This window comes from Labrus bergylta, chromosome 16 (assembly GCF_963930695.1).
Source record: "Labrus bergylta chromosome 16, fLabBer1.1, whole genome shotgun sequence".
Taxonomy (NCBI): Eukaryota; Metazoa; Chordata; class Actinopteri; order Labriformes; family Labridae; genus Labrus; species Labrus bergylta.
Window position 1 is genome coordinate 8,208,539 of NC_089210.1, and position 22,414 is coordinate 8,230,952.

Sequence of the window (22,414 nt, forward strand, 5' to 3'; positions counted from 1 at the left end):
AATTACAGGCTCCGGGTTAAATGTGCAATTTTCATCAGTAGCCTACAGTAGCTCATAATCTTGTGCAATACTCAAGCACTTTTGCACTTTAATAGTCCAGCACTTGACATCCCATAGCAGCACTTTAACTCTGAAGGTCACTTTATCCTGGTTTACTGTAAACAAAATTGCACAGCCACTCTTTATGCTTGTATAAATGTGTCTCTGTTAACTAATGTAAAGTCAGGGTTGTTCTTTGGTCAATATTTGTAGTGTTGGTATTTTCTTGTCATTGTGATTCTAAGTAATTTTGTAGACGTGTGTAGCCTAAAACAAGTTTGCCATGGGCCTACTGATGGAAATGAGCCTATATGCCTAATTTATGACATATTTAGGTCTACATGTTTATTTTAATTCATGTGCACTGTCCCCACTTTAAATAAATAAATAACATAAACATTAAAAGCCAGATGTAAGCTGAAAGAAATTAAAAACGCCTCATTAGCCTACAAAACAAGTAAGGGAGCGAAAAAAAGAGAATAAATGAAGGGTTGGGGACCGATATTTGGCATTTGACCTTTGATGAATGCAGCAATTAATTTGATCTGTATCTGCATTGTATTTTACAGATCGATGATAAAAAACTAATGCATTTAAAAGTAATTTGTCTGCCCTGCAGGTGTGTCTTTTTTCCCCTCTGGGTCTGTTTTCAATCACCAGTCTGTCTGCTGTGTTCCATTTTTCCTCGGAACTCGTATCTCGGAACTGGGAATTACGACACACCACGTTCCAGTTGCAAGTCGGACAAGCAACATGGACGTCTCCGGGAATACCTTTGTTTTACTAGGTACTCCCAAACGATAACAACACACTGCGTGATTGTTTCTGACCGAAAGTAACATGACAACACCCCCACATTGAGAACTTGCACAATACCATCGGTGTGACTGATTTAATTAAACAAAAAAGACGACTAAGCTGCTAATAAACACATTTACAGCTTAAACATCCCTGTCGATGCACGTAGTCAGCTATATTGGATTTCCGTGTTACCAGCACCAGTCGGAAGTGTCAACTGGAACGCCCCCTGAAGTCGGAGCAGTTACTTCCGAGGTAAATTGAACGTGGCATTACTCGGAAAGTCGGAAGAAGAAGCGCACAACCGCGAGATCAACAATATAAGTTTGCAGCACCGTGTGTCCGCAGTAAGTGAAGCTGTAGTAGTAATACACAGTTTATTGGCAATTCTGTCTTATTTGTGTGTAATTACATCAGTCGTACACACAGTAGGCTACTGCCCATCTTCCCATGTTGCTGCGGCCTACGAAAAAATACCGTGTAATGCGTTGTTATCAGCTGGTATTGTTTTTACAAGACAATGACTAACACTGGAGCTGATTAAATGATTAAATGAAAATAAAATAAGAATTACTTTACCGTTAATTATCTCAAAAACTACACAGTAAAATATGCTGAACACATGAGGAACAAGAATCCATTGAAAGTGTTTGTCACCTGTCAGATTTGTTAAAAATACAATATTGAATATGACCAAAATATCAAAGCTCTCTCTGAAATTTGAGCAAAACTTACCTTTAGTTTTCTCAAAATCTATACAGTAAAATCTGCTGAAAATTCTCATGAAGTCAGCCTACATGAGGAACAAGAATCCATTGAATGATATTTGTCACCTGTTACAGACTTTTTCAAAATGAAATATTGAATATGACTAAAATATCAATTTGAGAAGAATTTACCTTTAATTATTTAAAAAAAACAAAAAACTGTGCAGTAAAATCTCCTGAAAATTCTCAGGATTACAGTCAGGGACATGGAGAACAAGAATCCATTAAAAGAAAGATCTTTGTCACCTGTCAGATTTTCCAAAATAAAATATTGACTAGGACCAAAATATCAAAGCTGTCATTGAAATTTGAGCAGAATTCAACTTGAATTATCCCAAAAACGATTCAATAAAACAATCTTAAAATGTAAATGACTATTACAAATGTTGTAATTACATTTTTATTTTATTTTCATTTCATTTTAAATAACAAGTTTTCGAACTATGCCGCCACATTCCTCCTTTTTGGTCGCTCGAAGCACCCATACCTTAAATACTTCTATAGATGCGTGTCATTTTTCGAGTGGCGGCTGGCTTGACCGGGGTTTTGCAAAAGACGGCTCACTTGACCACAGTGTAATATGTGAACAGTAGAGAGCTTCATCACGGCTGTGTTAACAATGTTTGTTTTTTGTTTTTCAGTACGTCTTGACCTGAACATGAACTTGTCTGTGGATCCCCAGAAGAACGTTTCATTGCGAGAGTTCAGCACCATTACAGGTCAGTTAATCATAATAATCATTATGATTAAAACAAATAATAATAATAATAGCAATAATCTCTCTAATGTTGTGCATGCTGACCTGCTACTTTTATGTGTTTTAGACACAGACAACACATATCCAGTGCCCAGCCCATCACCTGTGCCAGCAAATATGGGGTTCAGCAAGTACCAAACTTTGTTTCTTATTGACCTGATGCAGCAGCACCTCGAGACATTAGTCGATGGTCTCCCCAAAACCCTGAATGACTTCAATAAACGGCTAAAATCTGAAAAGGTCAATAAAAGGCAACTCTGGAAGGACACAGCAGACAAGTTGGGCAACCATTTTAAACAGTTGTTCTGCCCGAAGAAGGTGGCCAGGAAATGGAACACACTGGTTGATGGTTACAAAAAAGTCAAGGAAGATAACAGAAGTCCCGGGACGAGTGCTATGCGTTTCCAGTTTTATGCTGAAATGGACGAACTTATGGGAGGGCAACACGGTGTGGTCTTCCCTGTTGTTGGGACATCGGATGGGCTAGAGGTGCGCGAACAAGAGGTCGTAGGACACCGCAGCAGTCTCACAGCCGGCGCTTCATCCAGGAGGGTTAGAAAACTAAAAAGAGAAAACACACCGAGGCCTACTGCCACACCGACGCCTCCTCTCAAAAGAGGAAGGGTGGATGACGACGTCTTGCAGTTCCTGCGAGACTCAGAGGTAGCCAGTCAGCAGCGCCATGAGGAGACTCTCGCTCAACTCAAGTCTGCTCAGCAGGGCTTTGAGGCAATAATGACTAAGTTTTTAGAAAAGCTGTGATCTGTTGCTTCTGAAAATTTCAATATATATATTTTTTTAATGCAATATGTTACATAACTAAGGTTGTTGCTGCACAATTTTGACTGTGCCTTCAAGTTTTTTTGTATATCGTTATAACTTAAAATATTTGGCACAACTGTTATTTCTTTGCATATTGCATTAGATTGTTTGTCTTTTGGTAATAAAGGATTGTTTGGATAACACTTAATAACTTATATTTCGGTCAGAGGTGCTCAATCTTTTTTCAACCAAGGACCCCTTGCAAGATTGGGGACCCCCTCATATTTTGACATATTTTTTTACACATCTATATTCTTAGTTATATGAAAAAAAACAAAAGAAATGCATTAGATTCTAAGAGTTATAGATGTGTTAGATTAGAAAGTAACACATGAGCTGTTGTAGATTTAAGATATTCATTTAACTACGAAGCCTTTGGTACAAAAACAATTATTCAATGATTGAATTTGAAAACTTATCGGTACATACTTGCAATTAATACGTTAAATAAGCAAAATTGGATGAAAGAATAGATGGTGGAGCAGTTAACTGAGGAAAACAATTCTTTACTGGTACACAGAAGAAAAACACAATAACAATTAAGAAATCCTAAAATGACCAAGCTATACTTTTGGCTGGCGTTACAGTGGTAGAGGTGAGCATTGTTTCAATTTCTGAAAGAGCAAGGTACAACATTTCATTGCATTTTCTGAAAACTACCATAAGCACTGAACAGAAGATAATGATCTACTCATTTTGTTCCTGACACATCTCTGAGGTACTAATGCACATATTGTGTTACAAAACAGGCTGCCATTACTATCATCACTATAGCATCAATACGGGTGTTCTGCAGATCGCGAAGACGCCTTCACTTGCACTTCATCCATTTTCAACAATCCCCCTCCCGCGGTTGATGTTGGCGTTCTGCTGCTGGTCTACTTCAGTTAGAGCCCCATTGTCACGTTTCAGAGTGATGACGACATGGGAAGGCCTGTCCTATGTATGCGCTGTCTCATTCACCATCTTCTCCTGCCATGTTGTGTAGAAGTTGGCGGACCTTAACATCCTGGCATCATGAACCCTGCCTGGTGGTCCAGCAAAAATGAAATAAGGAATCGCCCCCCTCTCATGTACAATCCCCCTGAAGGAGAATGGAGTAGAATGATTTTCTGTTCATGTATTCTCCTCCTCTTATGGGTGGCCTCTGCACCCTGATGTGGCACCCATCAATTGCACCAATGACACCACTGAGGCGTTGGAAAGTAGCAGCCTACACCTATTTGGCCAGGAGATGAACTCCCTAAAGCTGTTTTGGTTGGCCGTGTACCACAGGAACATCAGCACCGTTTTTTGTCACGGGGTCTGGTGGTAGACCTTGACTGTGTTCCTGTATTATGCCGTGCTCCAGTTCTGACTCCCGGAGTAGATTTTCTCCAGTTGAGCATTTTTAAAAATAATCTGCTGTCTGAGTTTGTAATATTCCAAATTTGACAAAAGGATTTTCATCTTTAGTGTAAATGCTTACCTGTTCAAATTCCTGGTTATCAATCTCATAAAGTTGACCCCCTAGACATAAAGTTGACCCCTAGAATAAATCATAAAACGAAGACAGAGTCCTGGCGACAGAATCGAACTGTACACATCATAAAATGAGTTCAGCTTTTGTGTAAAGTGCAATAATAAGCTACAATAAACCATGTCCTTGGATAATAAATAAAAAAACACACACAAAAAACACTTAAGACATGAAATGGTGGCAAGAACAATTGAGAGGTATATAAAATGCATTATCTAAAGGAGAAGAGTAAAAAAAATGTATTATCACAAAGGAAAACGGGGTTTTACTAAATACGCAAGGTGGCAGTAATGCAACAGCTTGGACACGGGCTACCGGGAAACCCCGCAGAAGAAGAAGAAGAAGAAGCAGCAGGCTGCTCAGCTGCTTGCTAGCTGCATGGATGTATTGGGTTAGCTGTCTAGCCGGGTGCTAACAACTGTAGTGGGACACGTGTCTGATTTTATTCACTCTTGTTGACAGTGTAGCTGTCGCGTCGCTTCTTCTGCCACAATGGGGATCCTGGAAAAAATCGCGGAAATAGAGAGAGAAATCGCTCGGACGCAGAAAAACAAAGGTAGGAGAGGAATAGCTGCAGGGCTAGCTGTTAGCTTTCATCTTCAAACTTACAGGCAGCTGTGTGACACCCGTCAGTGTTACTGCATTACTCAGTGAACTCTGTGTAACTTGAGAAGAAATATGCTAACTTACATAAGTAAGATAGATTCCAGTCATGGCTGCGATCACAGAAACAGTCTTCATTTGTTAATTCTGTTTTAAATAAGAGTTTAAATCAACGCAAACGTGCTGGTGTCACAGTTGCAAAGCAGTTTTTCCCCCCCTCTGCTTTTTAAGAGTCATACACTTTCTAGATATCAAACTTTACAGAATGAGACATGGTTAAAAAAGCATGCATGTGTTACATTCATTCCTCCAGCCACTGAGTACCATCTGGGTTTGCTGAAAGCGAAGCTCGCCAAATACAGAGCTCAGCTCCTGGAGCCCTCAAAGTCAGCTGGGGCCAAAGGAGAAGGTTTCGATGTGATGAAGTCAGGAGATGCTCGAGTTGCTCTGATTGGTTTCCCCTCTGTGGGTAAGGTATGTAAACAACATGATGAGGTTTTTGTTCCCCTACTGCAGTGAATCTTAGATATTACAAAGAAATGTTACTAATGTTCCAATATTGTTTATTTTCTTTATTCATAACACTTCCATTACAACAACATAAAACTCAAGTACAATACTAGATGTAGACATGATTGGTCACTGATTGAGCTGCACTGATGCTGTTTATCTTTATTCAAGCACCAGATCTCTGCGTTGTACATCACTGTGTAATAATTTGGTCTCCTTTTTTTTATTGCACTTTATCCTGGGAATACCGGTTGCTGTATTTTGTGTCACTTCTACATTTTTCAGTGTGAAACAGTACATTCTGCTCCTGTTATTTCCATTTCCATCTATATTAAAAAAAGGAAATAATCTTCAGAAAAGGTAAAGGGGTAATAATGGATTTGAAGTGTCTAAAAATTGTAAATTCTGTTTGGCGTTTTTTTTTGTTTTGGATTTTGAAAATTTCAAAAAAAAAAAGAAGAGAATCGAAAAAGGCGAAGTACTTTGAGTTTTCTGTTGTATCTTTCATCACTATGCTGATTTACACAAGTCTTTGCACCCTGCAGTCCACCTTCCTTAGTTTGATGACGTCAACGGCCAGTGAAGCTGCTTCCTACGAGTTCACCACCCTCACCTGCATACCTGGTGTCATAGAGGTACGCGTGCACTCCCAGCAGTGACTACATGAACGCTTGCAGGTTTTTTTTAAAATTGCGAGGGCATTCTGCAAACTAACCCCTGTTGTCTGTTGCTGTTCAGTACAAAGGGGCCAACATCCAGTTGTTAGATCTGCCGGGAATCATTGAGGGTGCTGCCCAAGGTAAGCTTAGCCTTTATGTCTTTGTGTATTGTGAGACAGGGAATGGTATTATATCTAATTATTTTTTTTATAAAGCCTGGAAACAGAAGGAAACACAAAACCTATACACAAGCAAGGCAAGTTTATTTATATAGCACATTTCAACAACAAGGCAATTCAAAGTGCTTCACACAAGACATCAAAAGAAACATTAAAATAGAACATAAGAAAATCACTGGAATTATTAAATCAGAATATATGTTCAAATAAAAATAATTCAAATGAAATTAATTGAAATAAATAAAGTACAATTTTAAAGAGAGTTAAAAGTTACAGTGCAGAGTTAAAATTTAAAATCTTATTAAAGCTGTTTAATGAAAAGCAGCCGTAAACAGGTGAGTCTTCAACCTCGATTTAAAAGAGCTGAGAGTTTCAGCAGACCTGCAGTTTTTCTGGGAGTTCGTTTATAGAATAGTTGTTTCAGAAGAGCAGCCATCCGCCTGTGCGAAAATGACGAAAGGAGAACCCTCTAAAGCTTTTTCATCTATGTTCCTCCAAGTCAGTTTGGTTCTTTCTTGGGAAAAGCCCCAGTTTCTTTTCAGGGTCCTGATACTTATGATAATGTGACGCTGATGTGCCAAATGCATTGTTTTTATTGCGGGCCACATATTGTGAGTCGTATCGTGAGTTAACCTGGGAGTAGTTTAGTTTAGTGTCTTGGTTTATTTGAGTCAGGGACAGTGTGCATAAATAATCATTCGTCTCTGAAGAGAAAAAGATGCTTTGTACCAGATTTAGGTAACTCGCTCATTTCCATCTGTCGTCTCTCGCAGATGATGGCAACATTAGGATTCCCTACACTCTTCAAAATACATCTTCAGATATTGACGGGATGGATTATTTAAATCTTAAACTTCCTATTCATACACACTTTCTTTAACCTTTTCTAGGTAAGGGTAGAGGTCGGCAGGTCATTGCTGTTGCCAGGACAGCAGACGTTGTCATCATGATGTTGGATGCCACCAAAGGAGATGTTCAGAGGTGTGTGTGTGTGTGTGTGTGTGGAAGGGCTTGTGGGTCATAAATATTTTCATGAACGTGTTTTTGTCTCTTAACATCATTATTTTTATTTTCAGAGAGCTTCTAGAGAAAGAGTTGGAGTCAGTTGGCATCCGGCTGAACATGGCGAAACCAAATATTTATTTCAAGGTTTGTTTTTCTGTTTTCAGTTTGAGCATAACATGAATAACTGCAGGTCATTTCAAAGACACCCAAAAAGATTAACCTTCCCCCCCCCCCCCATGTAGCCAAAGAAAGGTGGCGGCCTCTCTTACAACTCCACAGTTCCTCTCACCCATTGTTCCGAGAAACTCGTCCAGCTCATTCTTCACGAATACAGTATCCTTCAGCCTTGATGACGTTTTTTAGACGTCATGAACCAAAGCATGTAACTGGACATCACAAAATGTATTATTCTATGTGGGAAATATTACAGTAGGGAATCACTGGACACTTCACCAGCATAAATAACCCTAACAATGCCGTGCTTTTAATGGGATAAACATGAGAATATGTTCAGTGAGTAGAATGATTATAATGATTCTCCCTCAAGGTCACATTTGTGGCTGTTCCTTTTCATTTTGTTTGACTTGTTAAAAGTGCACAGTGGTTGTTTTGTCGACTTCTTTAACTTGCTCTTCTCAGAAATCTTTAATGCAGAAGTTCTCTTCAGGGAGGACAGCACACCAGACGAGTTCATCGATGTCATCGTGGGGAACAGAGTCTACATGCCTTGTCTATATGTACGGCAGCAGTCATTATCTGCGTTTTAGCTACATCGTCTTACGTCTTATGTCTGCAGAGACATTTCTTAAAGGTCACATATTATGCAAAATCCACTTTAAAAAAGTTTTTTAAAACACTAATATGTGTCCCTAGTGTGTCTGCAAGCCCCCCCCTCCTCTCTGTCTTTTGCCTGCTCCCCTTTTCAGACAATGTGTGCTCAGGCCGTTTTGAGATCCCCCCCCCCCCCCCCCCCCCCCCACAAAGGGCAGTAAACCCTCCCCCAGGTGGGATACACTACCACAGCAATTGGGCAGGCGGCGAGTAAGCCAAAGCCACCCACGCCCCTTCCAGAGAATTTCACAGACATGTTTTGAGGAGCTCTGAGACTTATTTGAACTTGTTGAAGAAGAGGATAATATGTGACCTTTGAGTTATTCAACACATTCAAAACATACAGTCATATGTAAATAAAAAGCATGACAATTATTTCAATTGAGAGGTAAAAGCTTTCGGCAAGTCTCTATTTCTATTTTGGATGTTTGAAGCTTATCCACTTTCTTTCTTTATGGTGCTTACAGGTGTACAATAAGGTGGATCAAATCTCCATCGAGGAAGTTGACCGCCTGGCTCACAGACCTAACAGTGTCGTCATCAGGTTAGATTCGAGTGTGTGTGTGTGTGTGTGTACATTTTTGGAAGATAACTGCTTCGTCCTCATTCTCTCCGCTTGTTCGTTTCAGTTGTGGGATGAAGTTGAACCTGGATTACCTCCTGGAGACGTTGTGGGAGTACCTATCTCTGATTTGCATTTATACTAAAAAAAGAGGAGGTGCATGCACACTTTTTGTTGTTGTTATCATTCATTCTTTAGACTTTCACATGAAGACATACAGTATATTATAAACCTAAATACTTAATTCCTTTCACTTTTTCATCAGAGCGCCCGGACTTTAACGATGCCATCATCATGAGGAGAGGAGCGAGTGTTGAACATGTGGTAAGTTATCATCATCATCAACTTTTATTATTAGACTCGAGGTCCATTTTAAAAGACATACAATACAAAAAAATAGACAACACACATATACATTAGAATAAAAACATTCCCGCCTCTTATAAAAGGCACTTATGCCAATGTCTCCAAAGGTATGACTGGTAGCGTACTGCACTATAACTTGGGTTCGACAGCAGCGTTATAAGATGTTATGAAATCACACTCATTGATATCAAGAAAAGTACAACCACAGTAATCGCACCTGCTGTATCCTCACAGTATTTAAGTTTGCTAATCATTTTGTTTTCCATCCGCAGTGCCATCGAATCCACAGAACCTTAGCCAGCCAGTTCAAATACGCCCTGGTTTGGGTGAGTAAGCTCAAGATTTCAGGGGCAGTGACCCTCAGAAGCCTATGATCCAACTCTCTGATGTTGGGGTTCTTTTATTTATGTCATGAACGGCCTTTTTTTTAGACAAACAGCCGCTGCTGAATTTTACTGGTTGCCTTCATCTTGAGGTGTATTTATTTTTATTTAACAATACTAAACACCAGCACTTCACCTGTTATATTTCCTAGAAATGCTTCTAACCAACAAAAAGAAGTTTGAAATATTAGGACCTGACCGATTTTTAAGACAAATCTGATATATTGGCTGATATCTAGACACAGTTATCAACATGTGAATATTTTACGTCAGTTTAATCAAATGTCCATATAATCAAATCAATAACGGTGAACCAAGCTAACACTTTACATACTACTGTGATAAATGAGAAGCTCGATGACACCACTGATTCAGAGTCTTGTCGCTGCTCAGTCTTCAGCTTCTTATTCTAAAAATCAACATCCTAACATTAAAACAATCATGACAACAAGTGGAAGGGTCTGAGATGTGTTTTCTCTTGGTCTTTCAGGGAACCAGTACCAAGTACAGTCCCCAGAGGGTCGGCCTGACGCACATCATGGAGCACGAGGACGTCATCCAGATCGTAAAGAAGTAAAAAGAAGCTTCTGATGGGACAAAGAAGAGACACAACAGGAGTTGTCTCAGTTAAAATGGAAAGAAATCACCTGTACAATAGATATTCAGCAATGATAAAAAAAAATAGCAGCCATTCTTATTTTGTATATGAAAATTAACAAAACACATAAAGGACCAGATTTGAGTTGGTTGTGGACATGAAATGTGTATTTTATCTTTTGATTAAGATAAAGAAGCTAAATTGATCCTGAGAGTAATGGGAGAAAAAAAAATAAAGTCTGTCATACTGTATGTCAGATGAAGCCTTTTGTTTTTCTTTATTTCAAAGTGTTCATTTATATGTAAAACTTTCCCTCGTCCACGACATCTCAGCTTCATGCGATTGAGTCACACGATTTCAACTGTGAGCACTGGATATTTTTTCCAACTTTTTTTATTTAGAAAGCTGTCGAGTTTTGGAGACTGACAGAAACTAAATGTTTTCTGCTTAAAGCGAAGGAAGGTAAGGAAAATATTAAAGGTCATTTACAAATCTGTTCCCACAGTTCGCAAAGTGTTACACACTTCTAGCACACGTTACACAGTTATCACATGACCATATCAAATATATTTAAAGAGTGGGTCTAGATTATAAACCCTGTAATATTTATCCCTGCCAAACATATCACCAATGAGCAAGAACTTATCAGCCATGGCAATACCTCCTCTTGATTAGATTTCATGACGTATACAAGTTATTTATAGTAAGGCTGGCCTGAAGAACGAGCGGGAGCGCTGTAATGGTTTGCCTCAGCGCCAGCTCTCATCCTGTAGGTTGACTGTAAGTTAAGTTGAAACAGCATTTCCAGCATGGTGGCCGCCACCGACTGGCATCCAAAGCACCCCTGCAGCAACAGATGGGTGACGTCATTCAGGCTTATTCCAATTTTATTTATAGTTTTATGTTTAACTAGTATTATAAGATTCTTTGACGATAAATGTTCGTCGTATAAGCGGTTAAAGTAGACATTTGTATTTCAATGCTGTACTTTTCTGTTTTAAATACTTAGTTGTTGCTGTAGTTATACATGTTAAGTCTTCACAAAAGTAAGCACTGAGGATTTAAATGTAACCAATGTGTGTTACGATTTAAATGTGAAAAAAATGACACAGTAATATAACACATACTGTAGCCTAATGCAATTCAGTCAGGTACCTGTGCAGGTAGACTTTGCACACTGTAAGTCAGTTCCCTGTTTAGGTGATACTGTACGTCCGGTTTGGCCACCAGGAGAATGTATATCTGTTATTTTTGCTCTTCATTGGCTGTAGTTTTACGTCTCCAACATCTCTGAGGGTAATATCTTCCTCATAATAATAATAATAATAATAATAATAATACACTTTGTTCACCAGCTCGCTGCTAACATATTTGCTATAGTTGTTTACATTTGCATCAGGCTTAGTGAGTTTACAAACCAAAAGTTGTGATTTTTCTCCTAAATATTGGAGTAACTTTTGCTAACTTTTCACAGTGAGTGACTTTAATTTTGTTCTAATAATGGCGTTTGTACTTTTTCTTTACTTGCACTTTGGGTACTTCCTTCCTGTCTTTAATTGAAAAAAACATTTTTTAATTAAATTTAAGTTTAAATGGAGATAACTATGACCAAAAGGTATAAATAAGCACACTGTTTGGCTTTATTGTAATATTAAATTGTTTTTGTCACAGGAGTCCCTCAGGTGAACACCCTCGGCTGTACATCAGCAGGTCAGGGTCGCCCACCTCTGACTCCTCCCCCACCTGTTCCATCCCTGCTGCCCAGCTGTTTTAGTTGCTGTCGCCCGTGCCCCAAAGTAGGCTGACCAGAGAGTATGGACTCCCTGCCAAATGCTCCCCATTCACTCGTGCAAACACAAGCACAATACCAACATTAATAATTCACAAGCATCTCTTCGGTGTAGAAGAGGGGGGGGGGGCGGAGTGGGACGCTTTATGCCAGAGAGAGAGAGAGAAAGAGAGAGAGGGGCCGTGACACCACTGGACCAAAAGATGGCTTAAAGATGTCCAGTCAGAGGGACCCTGAGATGGAGAGGTTTTGCTTTGGGATTACCTGAAGAAGAGAGGGATGAAGGAGGGATAATACTGTGGAAAGAGAGAGGCAGACAAAGGTACGGTGGACTGTGGCGTGTGTGCATTGTGTGGAGCAGGCATGACACTTGATGCTGCTTGGCTCCATATGGCATAGCTTAGTGTGAGTGAGTGAGTGTGTGTGTCGTACCACTGCTAATGAGAGAGCACTGGGTGTTTAATTGAGCTCCTTTTGTAAGAAGTGTTCCCATTAGGCTTGTTGTTTTGTATCGCCTGGTTTTATGTTAAACTTCAAGCTACGTTTATGTGTAGTATCAACAAGTCCAATACTGTATGTACAATAATTATGTCCTTTTTTAAAAATTTGCATTAGAGTAGCAGTGATTGTCAATGAATTGAAATTGATAGAATGAAAAACAACCAGTGATCGTTTAGTTAAAAATGCTCAAGAAAAAAAGCAAAAAGATACGAGTCGTATCACAATATACAAAGCATCAAACACGTTTTCAGTCTGTTAAACATCCATATGTTCTACTGTTCCCTCTAATATCTAATCATAGTATGCCAGATATGTTAGGGGAAAAGAAAAACTCAGGATTATCAATTTAAAAATACACAGGAAACAGAGAAGCACAAGGATACAACTTACAAAATAAAACAACAAGAAGGAATAAACAAACTAAACAAGAGTAAATCATGACGTCACAGTGGGCCTTCTTTTTTTTTTATCCAGTGGGCTTTGATTTGTTTTCAATTCATACTTTTACTCAATGCACACGATGATTCTTTAAGAACAGATTAAGAAGAGATGTTTCAGTGTTAAAGATAGAAGTGAGTTTAAAGCAGCTGACACACAGTCATACATGTTAAAGTGTACAGGATATGTTCTGTATGATACCAGGCTTAAAGCCAACCTTTAATTATAAGAACCTATTTAGTTAATATGTTTACTTCTACCATTTCTGGCCTACAGAAAAGAAGAGCTACCAGCCACTGACAGAAACTACTTGGTGTGTGAGAACCCTGATTTCTGAGTCTCTTCTGCCCTCTTCTGCTTCAGTGCACACATTACATGTAGCAGTTCAACTGTGCTCAGAATCCTGTGAGGCAGTAAGTCGCCTTTTTGAAGAAGATGTACTTTATTAATCCCACCAGGGGAAATTCAATTTTACACTCTGTTATTGAGACATGATACACACACACACACAGGCTGAAATACACATGCAAACAGGATCATATGGACTAATGGAGACATGTCAGAGTGAGGGGGCTGCCCACAGCAGGCGCTCCACACCAGGACCCTCTGGTTTCCAACCATAGTCCCTACAAGCTGAGCTACTGCCGACCCCGCTACATACCAGAGGGAACTGTCTGAACTTAACCTATTATAGGCTCTTGATGGGGTGACTGTTCAACAACTCAAACTGGCCGGTAATGAAATGAGTTTAAAGTTAAATAAACGGACACAAATCAATTTTACGTCCTTGAAATGAGATAGATAAAAGCCTAGATATATACCAGTTTTCTTGAGTGAATCACTACTGCCTTCATAGATTCCTCACTGCTGGCTCTAAAAATAAAAACAGTATAAAAATGCCATCATCACACTACAGTATGATTAAAAAATGTAAACCCTTTTAAAGCGAAAACAAAAGTTTGCGTCTGTTTTGTTGCCAAACAGACATCGTTGTGTCCTAATACAATACTTTGTTTCAGTGTGGAGGGATATTCAGCAGTGATTTGTAAAGATTTAAATCAACTTTATTTAAATGACACTTTTTGTACAAACATGCCCGAGTTCTTGACATGCAACAAACAGATTTAAGACAAAAAAATTAAAACAATTGATAAAAATTAAAACGGCATTAATAAATGAATGAATAAAAGTGAGTTTAAAAAAAGAAAAAAAGAATTAGGCTAGGAAAAAAAACAACAACTTTGACTTAAGGCAATAGAATCACTCCAAATCAATGGAGCACAGTTTTTAGGCTCGTCCAAAATGCTTCACAAACATGCTCATTATATATGAATTAGACCCACTTTCTTATAGACTTCTATAAATCTACATATTTTGGTTCAAGTGTTTATTTGTTAGGATCCCCATTAGCTGTTCCCGAGAGATCAGATGTTCTTCCTGGGGTCCACATAAAAGAAAAAAAAAACATTAACAGGATTATCAACATTTACATTTGAAAACATGATTAAACACTATAGTCCACATAAACAATCACAATTTGTCAGGCCAGGATGCTCATTGCACTTCTTTTATACAGTCCATTCTCATAAACAAAATGCATATTTAATCCTAAGTGCCTTTTTTGGTAGACTGTTCACAAAAGAGCCTGAGCTTCTAGTATGTTCCTTACTGTAAGTAAACAAACATTTCCTGAATAAATAGCCTTGTTTTTGAGTGTGTTTTGGCTTAGCATAGTCCATGTTCTTTATTTTACACAAGTTAAAAGCTAACAGACATTATAGGCTAACAAAATTGCCTTTATTTGTATTTCCAGTCTCTCTGAAAGGCTTTCCTCAAATGTTTGTTGTCCCTTCCTCTTGAGCGGCGATGTTTGTTTGTCTACGGGACAAACAGCTCACTGATGTACAATAGGAGGCACGGCGAGACAGAAAAACAATGACCTGCCACTCACTCACTCATAGATTCACACGCAACTTACATTTCTCCCTGGAAAGACAGGGATTACATGATTATACAGCAAACCCTCCAAGACAGAAAAATCAGGGATATTCAGGTCTGACTCACAAAACAGGAACATGTTCAAAGAAAAAGAAGCAAATCATAATTTCTTTACCTTCTGAATTTTGACTGTATGGAAGAGACATAACATTATGCTACCCTTTGAACATGTTAGCTCGTTATTTGTTTTAAGCGAGCACAATGTCAGCTAGAGTTGAACCATGTTTATTGTATTGTGTGAAACTAACAAACGGAAATATTAGAAACGACTTTGTTTCCAACAACACATATTATAGTAGTGGAAGTTAGCTGTTTTCTGACTGCAGCTAATTTGTTATATGAAAATCCAGTGAGAGTTGATGTTTAAAGTTGCTGGTAGTTTTATTGAAAATAAATGTAAACCAAAAAATATATATATGTCCTGGCTCTAATGACCTTAAAAACCTGTAACGCATATCATTAACTTGACTTCTCAGTCTGCGGTCAATGACTTTATGAACTCTGACCCGTCTTCCTCCCAAGTGAGCTCTGAACCCTAACTTATAGGCTGTGTCCGAAATCACTCACTCATTCCCTACTCCCTATCCACTATAAAGTGGACAGGGAGTGATTTTGGACACAGCCTAGTCTCACCTCACCACCTGTGGAGGGCGCACATGAAAAATGAACAAATAAAAAGCAGAAATGACAAACGGTGCAAATAAAACAAACTTAAATGAGCGGCTCCTACACAAACAATTAAAGCTTGAAACACATTAATGCATGCTGCACTTTCAGGGTAGCACTTACCCACATGCCGTGTGTGTGAGTGACAGAGATTCTTTTTGTGTGTGTGTGTGTGTGTGTGTGCGTGAGAAGGTCTGATAAGGTTCCCTAACACGCATGTCTCACAACCTATTTTCACCAAGCTGGCTTTTAGTGCAAATTGTTCTAAAAGCTCTGACGTTAATGGACGCCAGTGTGGGCGGATGATAAAATAACATTATGTGTTATTTGTATAATCCTGCCATTAAGGAACAAAGGACCTGCACCTTTGTTTACTTAGACATCGACGGGGACAAGATAGCGCGCACACACACACGCACACAGATACATGTACAAGTATAGCTTGTTTACAAGGAAACCTAATAGCTGCTCTACTCATGCATAAACTGATGTAAAGAGAAGTCTTATACCTGACGGTGCTTTCGCTCTCTTCTCACCGTCGTACATTTGAACTGTAGATGCACATGTGATCACTGAAGGTAATCACTGAAGCAACACAGGGTATGTTTACCCCTGAAGGCCCATTGTGTTTGTGGATGGGCTGTGTAATTCAAGGAAAGGAGTGTGTGTTTGTGTTTGTGCGTGTGTGTGTGTGTGTGTGTGTGTGTGTGTGTGTGTGATTGTGATTGGGCTGAGTCAGGGATATAAAACGTTAAGGGAGGTCCAGAGGAGGACTGGGATTGAGAAAGCGAATCGGTTCATCTGCTATTCTGTTTAAATTTGTGGATATCCTATAAACCAACATTTGTCACTCAAAAGCACAAATAAGGTAAGCTGCACCACAACCAATCACTGATTGCATTTTTTTAAAATAATTACATTTTTTTACAATGAAGAATTAATAAAAATGCCGCCAGGTCTTTATAGTACAGCTTCACACAGCTTCTGTTTAGTCTGATGCTTGTATCTCAGGTGGGTTCAAATGTCATGGTAATTTGTTTTGTTTTTAAAAAGTAACTTAACCCCCAGAACACTTTTTGTTTTTGCTGTAAACCTCTGTATGAGTATTACATAGTGTTGTGTATCAATTCAGTTCCAAATCTCGACATCTGAGTACATTGTAATTGTATTGAAATCTGAAATATTGTGTTAGAAATATATATAGTGACTGCCCTCTACTGGTTGAAACAGGCTGTATTTGTGCTTCCTGACGTATGTGGTACAGTCCGTCAGAATCGTGACCAAAAGAGAATATAGGACTGACAACAGAAAAATGATTATGAATGGGTTTTAATGTGGAGGCAGCTTTATGTGTGAAGCGCTTAAGACAAATCTACTTAAGGGGACATTAAGTATATTAAGTCATGTCGTGTTCACACATCACGTTGCTTCATATATTATATATTATATCATACAGGAGTTTTTCTTGCTTTTTAATACACTAAATTAAATTGGGTGCGAAGCAGTGAATGATGTATTTGTTGCTGCTGTTGCAGTCTTAAAGTCAAACTGCACAACACCTGACAGAAGGTATTACATGCCTTTTGCGTTTACATTTTTGGAGTTGATTATGGAGAGTTCTAAATGAATGTGTTTTTAGTGAGGGATTGCAGCGATAAGCGTATTGCACTTCTATAAAATAGTGTGACTCACATGGGAATGAAGGCCCAAATATCCTGTGTTTAAAGTCCTTAGTGTCAGCCTGCCATCCAGCTGTCACATCACTGTACCAATATATCTTGTTACTTTTGGATTGAAAGAAGAATCTGCGTTAACTGTGGAAGAGAACATGATAAGTTTAAATGACTAAAATTGTAAAGGTTTACATGCATGTTTTGTATTTGTTGTATCTTTTATTATGGCAACAGCAAATTGTCCACAAATTCAGTTAGGACAAAGAAATCATCTAATTTTCACATCGATACAAAGCATGTTTGCTCATCCAAGCGTTGGCGTTTGATCCTCAGTGGCAGGTCTTCAGTGTGTTTGAAGCTGCAGGCGTCTCTATTATCAAGGCGTAGCGTAATCTGCCAGCGAAGGTTAAGACCTGAATGGGGCTTAAAGGCTTACAGGAAACCGGAGTCCAGACTCCTCATCCCCCTGTCTCACCTACTCTCTCTGAAAAGACGCTCTCTTACGCGCTGTCACTCAGTCTTGTATTCCAGTCGTCATTTTCCTCCTCATATTTTCCACAAGTTATTCATATTCCAATAGTGTTTTCATGGGTAGAGTTGATACATGATTGTTGTTGCAGTCACACTTTTCAGCCATGCAAGTTGCAATGCCTGTTGGTCTTCTCCATCACTTCGGTTCAGACAGTAATATTTCATCAACTACCACAGATTTCTATGTGCCCAGTTCCTGAATCAGGCAACGTATTCTCTGGCTTGGTTTATCACCTGTCCCTTGTCCAACACTTTGGTTTATCAAAAAAAAAAAAAAAAAACGAGCGTTCTGTCAGCTGAAATATTTCTTGTGCTAATTTGCTAATCTTAGCATGCTTCCTCATTATAGATGGTGAAATGGTGTACACCATAAACATTACACCTGCAAAAATCACCAGCCTAGCTTTTTCACTTTAGGAATGCTGATATAACCGTTGAGCGCAAAACTCTAATGTTCTTAAAGCTAAAAAAAACAACAACAACTAGAGGAAGCCAGAAATGTCATAGCCACTTCTCATAAACACATTACTTTAACCAACTAGCTTTCTCGACATTGATCTTCTGGAAGTGTGTGCTGCTGTCCAGTATGTATACTCGTGCAAACGTGTTGCTGTTGAAGCTCATGGGTGTGTTTGTGGCCTGCTTTAAATCCTCAGTGAATGTGCAGTTTTGTAGTTGTGTAGCTCTACAGAATAGATATAGAGATATAGATGTCGATGTAGAGTTGAGCTTACATTTAGTGTTTGCATGTTGAATTCAATCTTCACTGTGAGACGTGTGTGTGTGTGTGTGTGTGTGTGTGTGTGTGTGTGTGTCTGTGTGTGTACACGTGCACACGCCTGCCCACCTGCATCGAATGAGTGAGCCTGTTGGCGCTGCTATGCTCAGGTGATCTCCTTTATTAGTCGTATGTTGCTGAGTGCGCTCGCTGAAAGGGTGTTGTCATTGATTGGCACGTAGATGAAGAGACTCTCTTCATCACTCTCCCTATCATGCCTCCCTCTCTTTACATCTTGTTTTCTCCTTATGTCCACTTTCCTTTTAAGTTTTTTTCTTCTATCACATACTTATTATTTCCTCACAGTGACTTTCTGTCTTTTCACTTTCACCTCTTGTAAATCCCTATTCGATGTTCTTGGCCCTTTTTTTTTTTTTTTTTTTTTTGAACCATTTATGTTATTTGAAAGTTCTTCCGTTTTCATTTTGTTAACATGCCTCTTTCTCTTTTTTTTTTATCCTTAACTCAGCAGACTTCCCTCTCTGATTTGTCTACCTCCTCCATCTCTGTCATCTGCACTCTATTCATTACCAGTTCACCCAGTCAACAGACCACAACAGCCAGACAGCAGATACATATCACACATATCGAATAGATCTCTTTGTGTTTCTTTTTACCTGTTAGGTGAACAACAGTGTGTGTGTGTGTGTGTGTGTGTGTGTGTGTGTGTGTGTGTGTGTGTGTGTGAACGAGCAAGCAAGACAGGTGAGGATGGGGAACTCGTGAACTTTCCTCAGTGCCCACTCTCTGTCTTAATTCCCTTATCTCGGTCTGTAGTTAGCTGATACCCACTACTGCCGTTGTTGTTATTGCTGCGCAGCGTGCAGACATTTTAGAGTTTTGTCATGGTCGCTGCCCCTACGGATATGTGATCTAGATTCTATCTTAGGTCAAGACACCTTTTAGCATTAGCAGTAAAATGAAACTCAGGGGAGGTCTTCAAACTGGAACTTACCAATCAATGCTTATAATTAATCAACATTAGGTACTTTAAAGGGAAAAAATCTTATTAGTTAATTATAAAATGATTGTTATTCTTTAATAAAAAATAAACCACTTATTGTGGTTCTCTCCTCTGTCGTCTCTGTGGTGTTTGACTGTTAACCCCTGACACTAACCCATATGTATAATGAATTGGTTGTTGAGCTGAGCCAGGGAGGGGTTGACCCTTTGTGATATATTTAGAGCGGCCTGCGATTAATGTTTTATCCATGCTGCGTAGGCAGAACACAGGGCAATCATTAAACATTCATAATTGCCACTGAGATGACCTCCTGGAATATCAGTCCGTCATCAATGAATTAACATCAGACCATCATCATCAATGAGCTGACATCAGACCTTTGTCAATGAATTCATATCAGCCATTTATAACTCGTAAGCCAGTATCACACAACAGATGCCTAAAGGCCACTTTAGGATCATGAAACAGACTGAGCTTTTAGGGTATCTTGACGGTGTCAACATAAATTCCCATAATTTAGTGGTTATATCCGCAGGCTCTAATCTGTGAATTGTAATTGCTGGTTATTGGTTTGGATGGTGGTTTAAGAAGCAAGATGCTCTATATTAACAGCTTCAATGAGTTGGAGTATGAACAATTACTGGAATAATATGAGCAGCTAATAACTGTTGATTTTGAATTGCTTTTAAATCTGGATAACCAATGTAAACCCATGGTGTATAGTCACGAGTTGAACATTTTTGCTTCATTTGGGAACATATTAATTGATTATTTGTGCATATACTGTTGAATCCATCCATTATCTATACCGCTTATCCCGTTCAGTGTTAATGGGCCAATCCCAACTGACATTGGTCAAGAGGTGGGGTACACCCTGGACAAGTTAACAGTCTTTGACAGGGCTTATCCTGTTGAATGCTTATGTGGAAACTTTAGCATGCATCACTCTCAGCCACAGTCCATGCTGCTACTGCTGCTGTGTGTGTTTTGGCTCTGCATGGCTTTGCCTCTCAGACACAGTTTAGCAACAGCTCAGCCAGCTTGCATTATTCATATTGGAGCAAGCCTGCAGATAAGGTTACCCTGAGGCACTACAGCCAGTACATTAAGGTGCCCTTTGCATCTAAAACCAGGAATACAGTCACTATGATACACATGGATATACAATGCAGACACTCATATGTGCGTGCAAATGCACTGAGGATATTTAGAGGACTCAAGTTGAGGCAAACGGGATGGATGAAGCCGCAGTAACCAGGAGCGTTGCAAAAGGTTGCAGGAGGTCACAAAGGCAGGCTGACGTGGATGTGGGAGGATACAACCACAAATGCAACACACACACCCTTACTCTTAGACAAAGAGGACACCCCTGAAGGCCGAGACTCGCACAGACCCGTGCACATCGGCTCTCCTGGTTGCGGGGAACCTGCCAAAGTTGGTGTGGCGGCCAAGATGAGGATTCACCGCCGGACTCAAAGGACGCACTAACAAAAGGAGACACACAAAGGACTATGAGGACTCTGTCACTGGGAAAACAGGGCATTTTACTCACTAGGTGACCCTGCAAAGTTACTGGGAACAAGCACAGGAATGTATGATTATTTTTGCCATGGAGGATGAACATCGGCAACAAACTCAGTAAACCAGGTACAACAAATGGGTAAAACTGAGAGAGACTGTATCCAGTAAGATTCATTTTTTTGTCATTTGTAACATTTTTTATTCAGGAAGCAACTCTTTTTTAAGTCTACCACTCTTTAACGGATTTCTGTCTCTTTTTTCTCACACAGAGACACAAGTGCCTTAGCTGAGTCTTGAAGATGCATTGTAATGAGAGGAAGCACTGATGGCAGAGATTCTGACTTCATTACTAGATCGTATTTGCGAGGACTGTGGTTTCTGTTTGTCTCTGTGTGCATAATAGAACAACTTACTTTGGACAGAGAGTTCCACAGTTTGTGTTTCTGGGGTCTCACTTGGACAGATCAAATGGAGGAAAAAGGAGACAAGACATTAAGAGATTTGGGATTGAGAGGATGTTACCGCTACCTGGACCCTTTTGCTCAAGAGTAGCTACATATCAATGTTGACACTAGTTTCTCCCTATTTTTTTGGTTTCAAATGATTTGATTTAGGAGACATCATGCCACCTAAAAAGGGTGACACAAAATCAGCTGCCAAGAAAGGCAAGTCAGAGGAGCCAAAGAAAGGAGGAAAGGATGATAAGAAGGGAGGCAAAGATGACAAGAAAGGGGGAAAGAAAGCAGAGGAGCCACCAGCTAAAGGAAAAGGGAAGGATGATGGGAAGAAGGGAAAGGGAAAAAAACCTGTCAGTGAGTCAGAGGAGGGGTCAGATGAAGAAGAGGAGGAGATGCAGACAGAGGAAGATGAGGGGGATGCCAGCGAGGAAGAGGTGGTTACCAAGAAGGATAAGGGAAAAGGGAAAGCAGCTCTGAAAGGGGCATCAAAGGCCATGGCAGTGAAGGGTTTTAAGCCTCCTCCTAAAAATGCACATAAGTCTAATGAGGAGGAGTCGGAAAAAATGGGGAAGCCTCAGATGAAGAAAGGGATGGGTGCAATAAACTTAAAAAAGATGAGTGATGTCAACATCAAAGGAGCGTCCAAGGTCATGATGGGTTTTGCTGCAGAGGGACAGAAGAAAAATGCAGGTGCAGCAA

General features: G+C 39.5%; 2 protein-coding genes across 2 annotated transcripts; both read left to right on the forward strand.

Moving 5' to 3' along the window:
* Positions 1-823: 823 nt before the first annotated feature.
* LOC109996495 (uncharacterized) lies at positions 824-3,338 on the forward strand. Its single transcript, XM_020650652.3, has 3 exons — positions 824-1,184; positions 2,246-2,323; positions 2,429-3,338. The coding sequence occupies exons 2-3, from the start codon at positions 2,263-2,265 to the stop codon at positions 3,121-3,123; spliced, it is 756 nt and encodes a 251-aa protein (XP_020506308.2). The 5' UTR covers positions 824-1,184; positions 2,246-2,262; the 3' UTR covers positions 3,124-3,338.
* Positions 3,339-5,038: 1,700 nt separating this feature from the next.
* drg2 (developmentally regulated GTP binding protein 2) lies at positions 5,039-10,649 on the forward strand. Its single transcript, XM_020650672.3, has 13 exons — positions 5,039-5,258; positions 5,619-5,779; positions 6,361-6,450; positions 6,554-6,614; positions 7,544-7,634; positions 7,730-7,802; positions 7,901-7,991; positions 8,298-8,395; positions 8,957-9,033; positions 9,119-9,207; positions 9,317-9,375; positions 9,690-9,743; positions 10,291-10,649. The coding sequence occupies exons 1-13, from the start codon at positions 5,195-5,197 to the stop codon at positions 10,375-10,377; spliced, it is 1,095 nt and encodes a 364-aa protein (XP_020506328.1). The 5' UTR covers positions 5,039-5,194; the 3' UTR covers positions 10,378-10,649.
* Positions 10,650-22,414: the final 11,765 nt, after the last annotated feature.

Excerpts from the sequence above, each read along its gene's own strand:
- LOC109996495 (XM_020650652.3), top strand. The coding sequence starts at position 2,263 with ATGAACTTGTCTGTGGATCCCCAGAAGAACGTTTCATTGCGAGAGTTC. Across the intron at positions 2,324-2,428 it reads AGAGTTCAGCACCATTACAG|ACACAGACAACACATATCCA; the intron begins GTCAGTTAATCA and ends TATGTGTTTTAG.
- drg2 (XM_020650672.3), top strand. The coding sequence starts at position 5,195 with ATGGGGATCCTGGAAAAAATCGCGGAAATAGAGAGAGAAATCGCTCGG. Across the intron at positions 5,780-6,360 it reads GTTTCCCCTCTGTGGGTAAG|TCCACCTTCCTTAGTTTGAT; the intron begins GTATGTAAACAA and ends TGCACCCTGCAG. Across the intron at positions 7,635-7,729 it reads ACCAAAGGAGATGTTCAGAG|AGAGCTTCTAGAGAAAGAGT; the intron begins GTGTGTGTGTGT and ends TTTTATTTTCAG.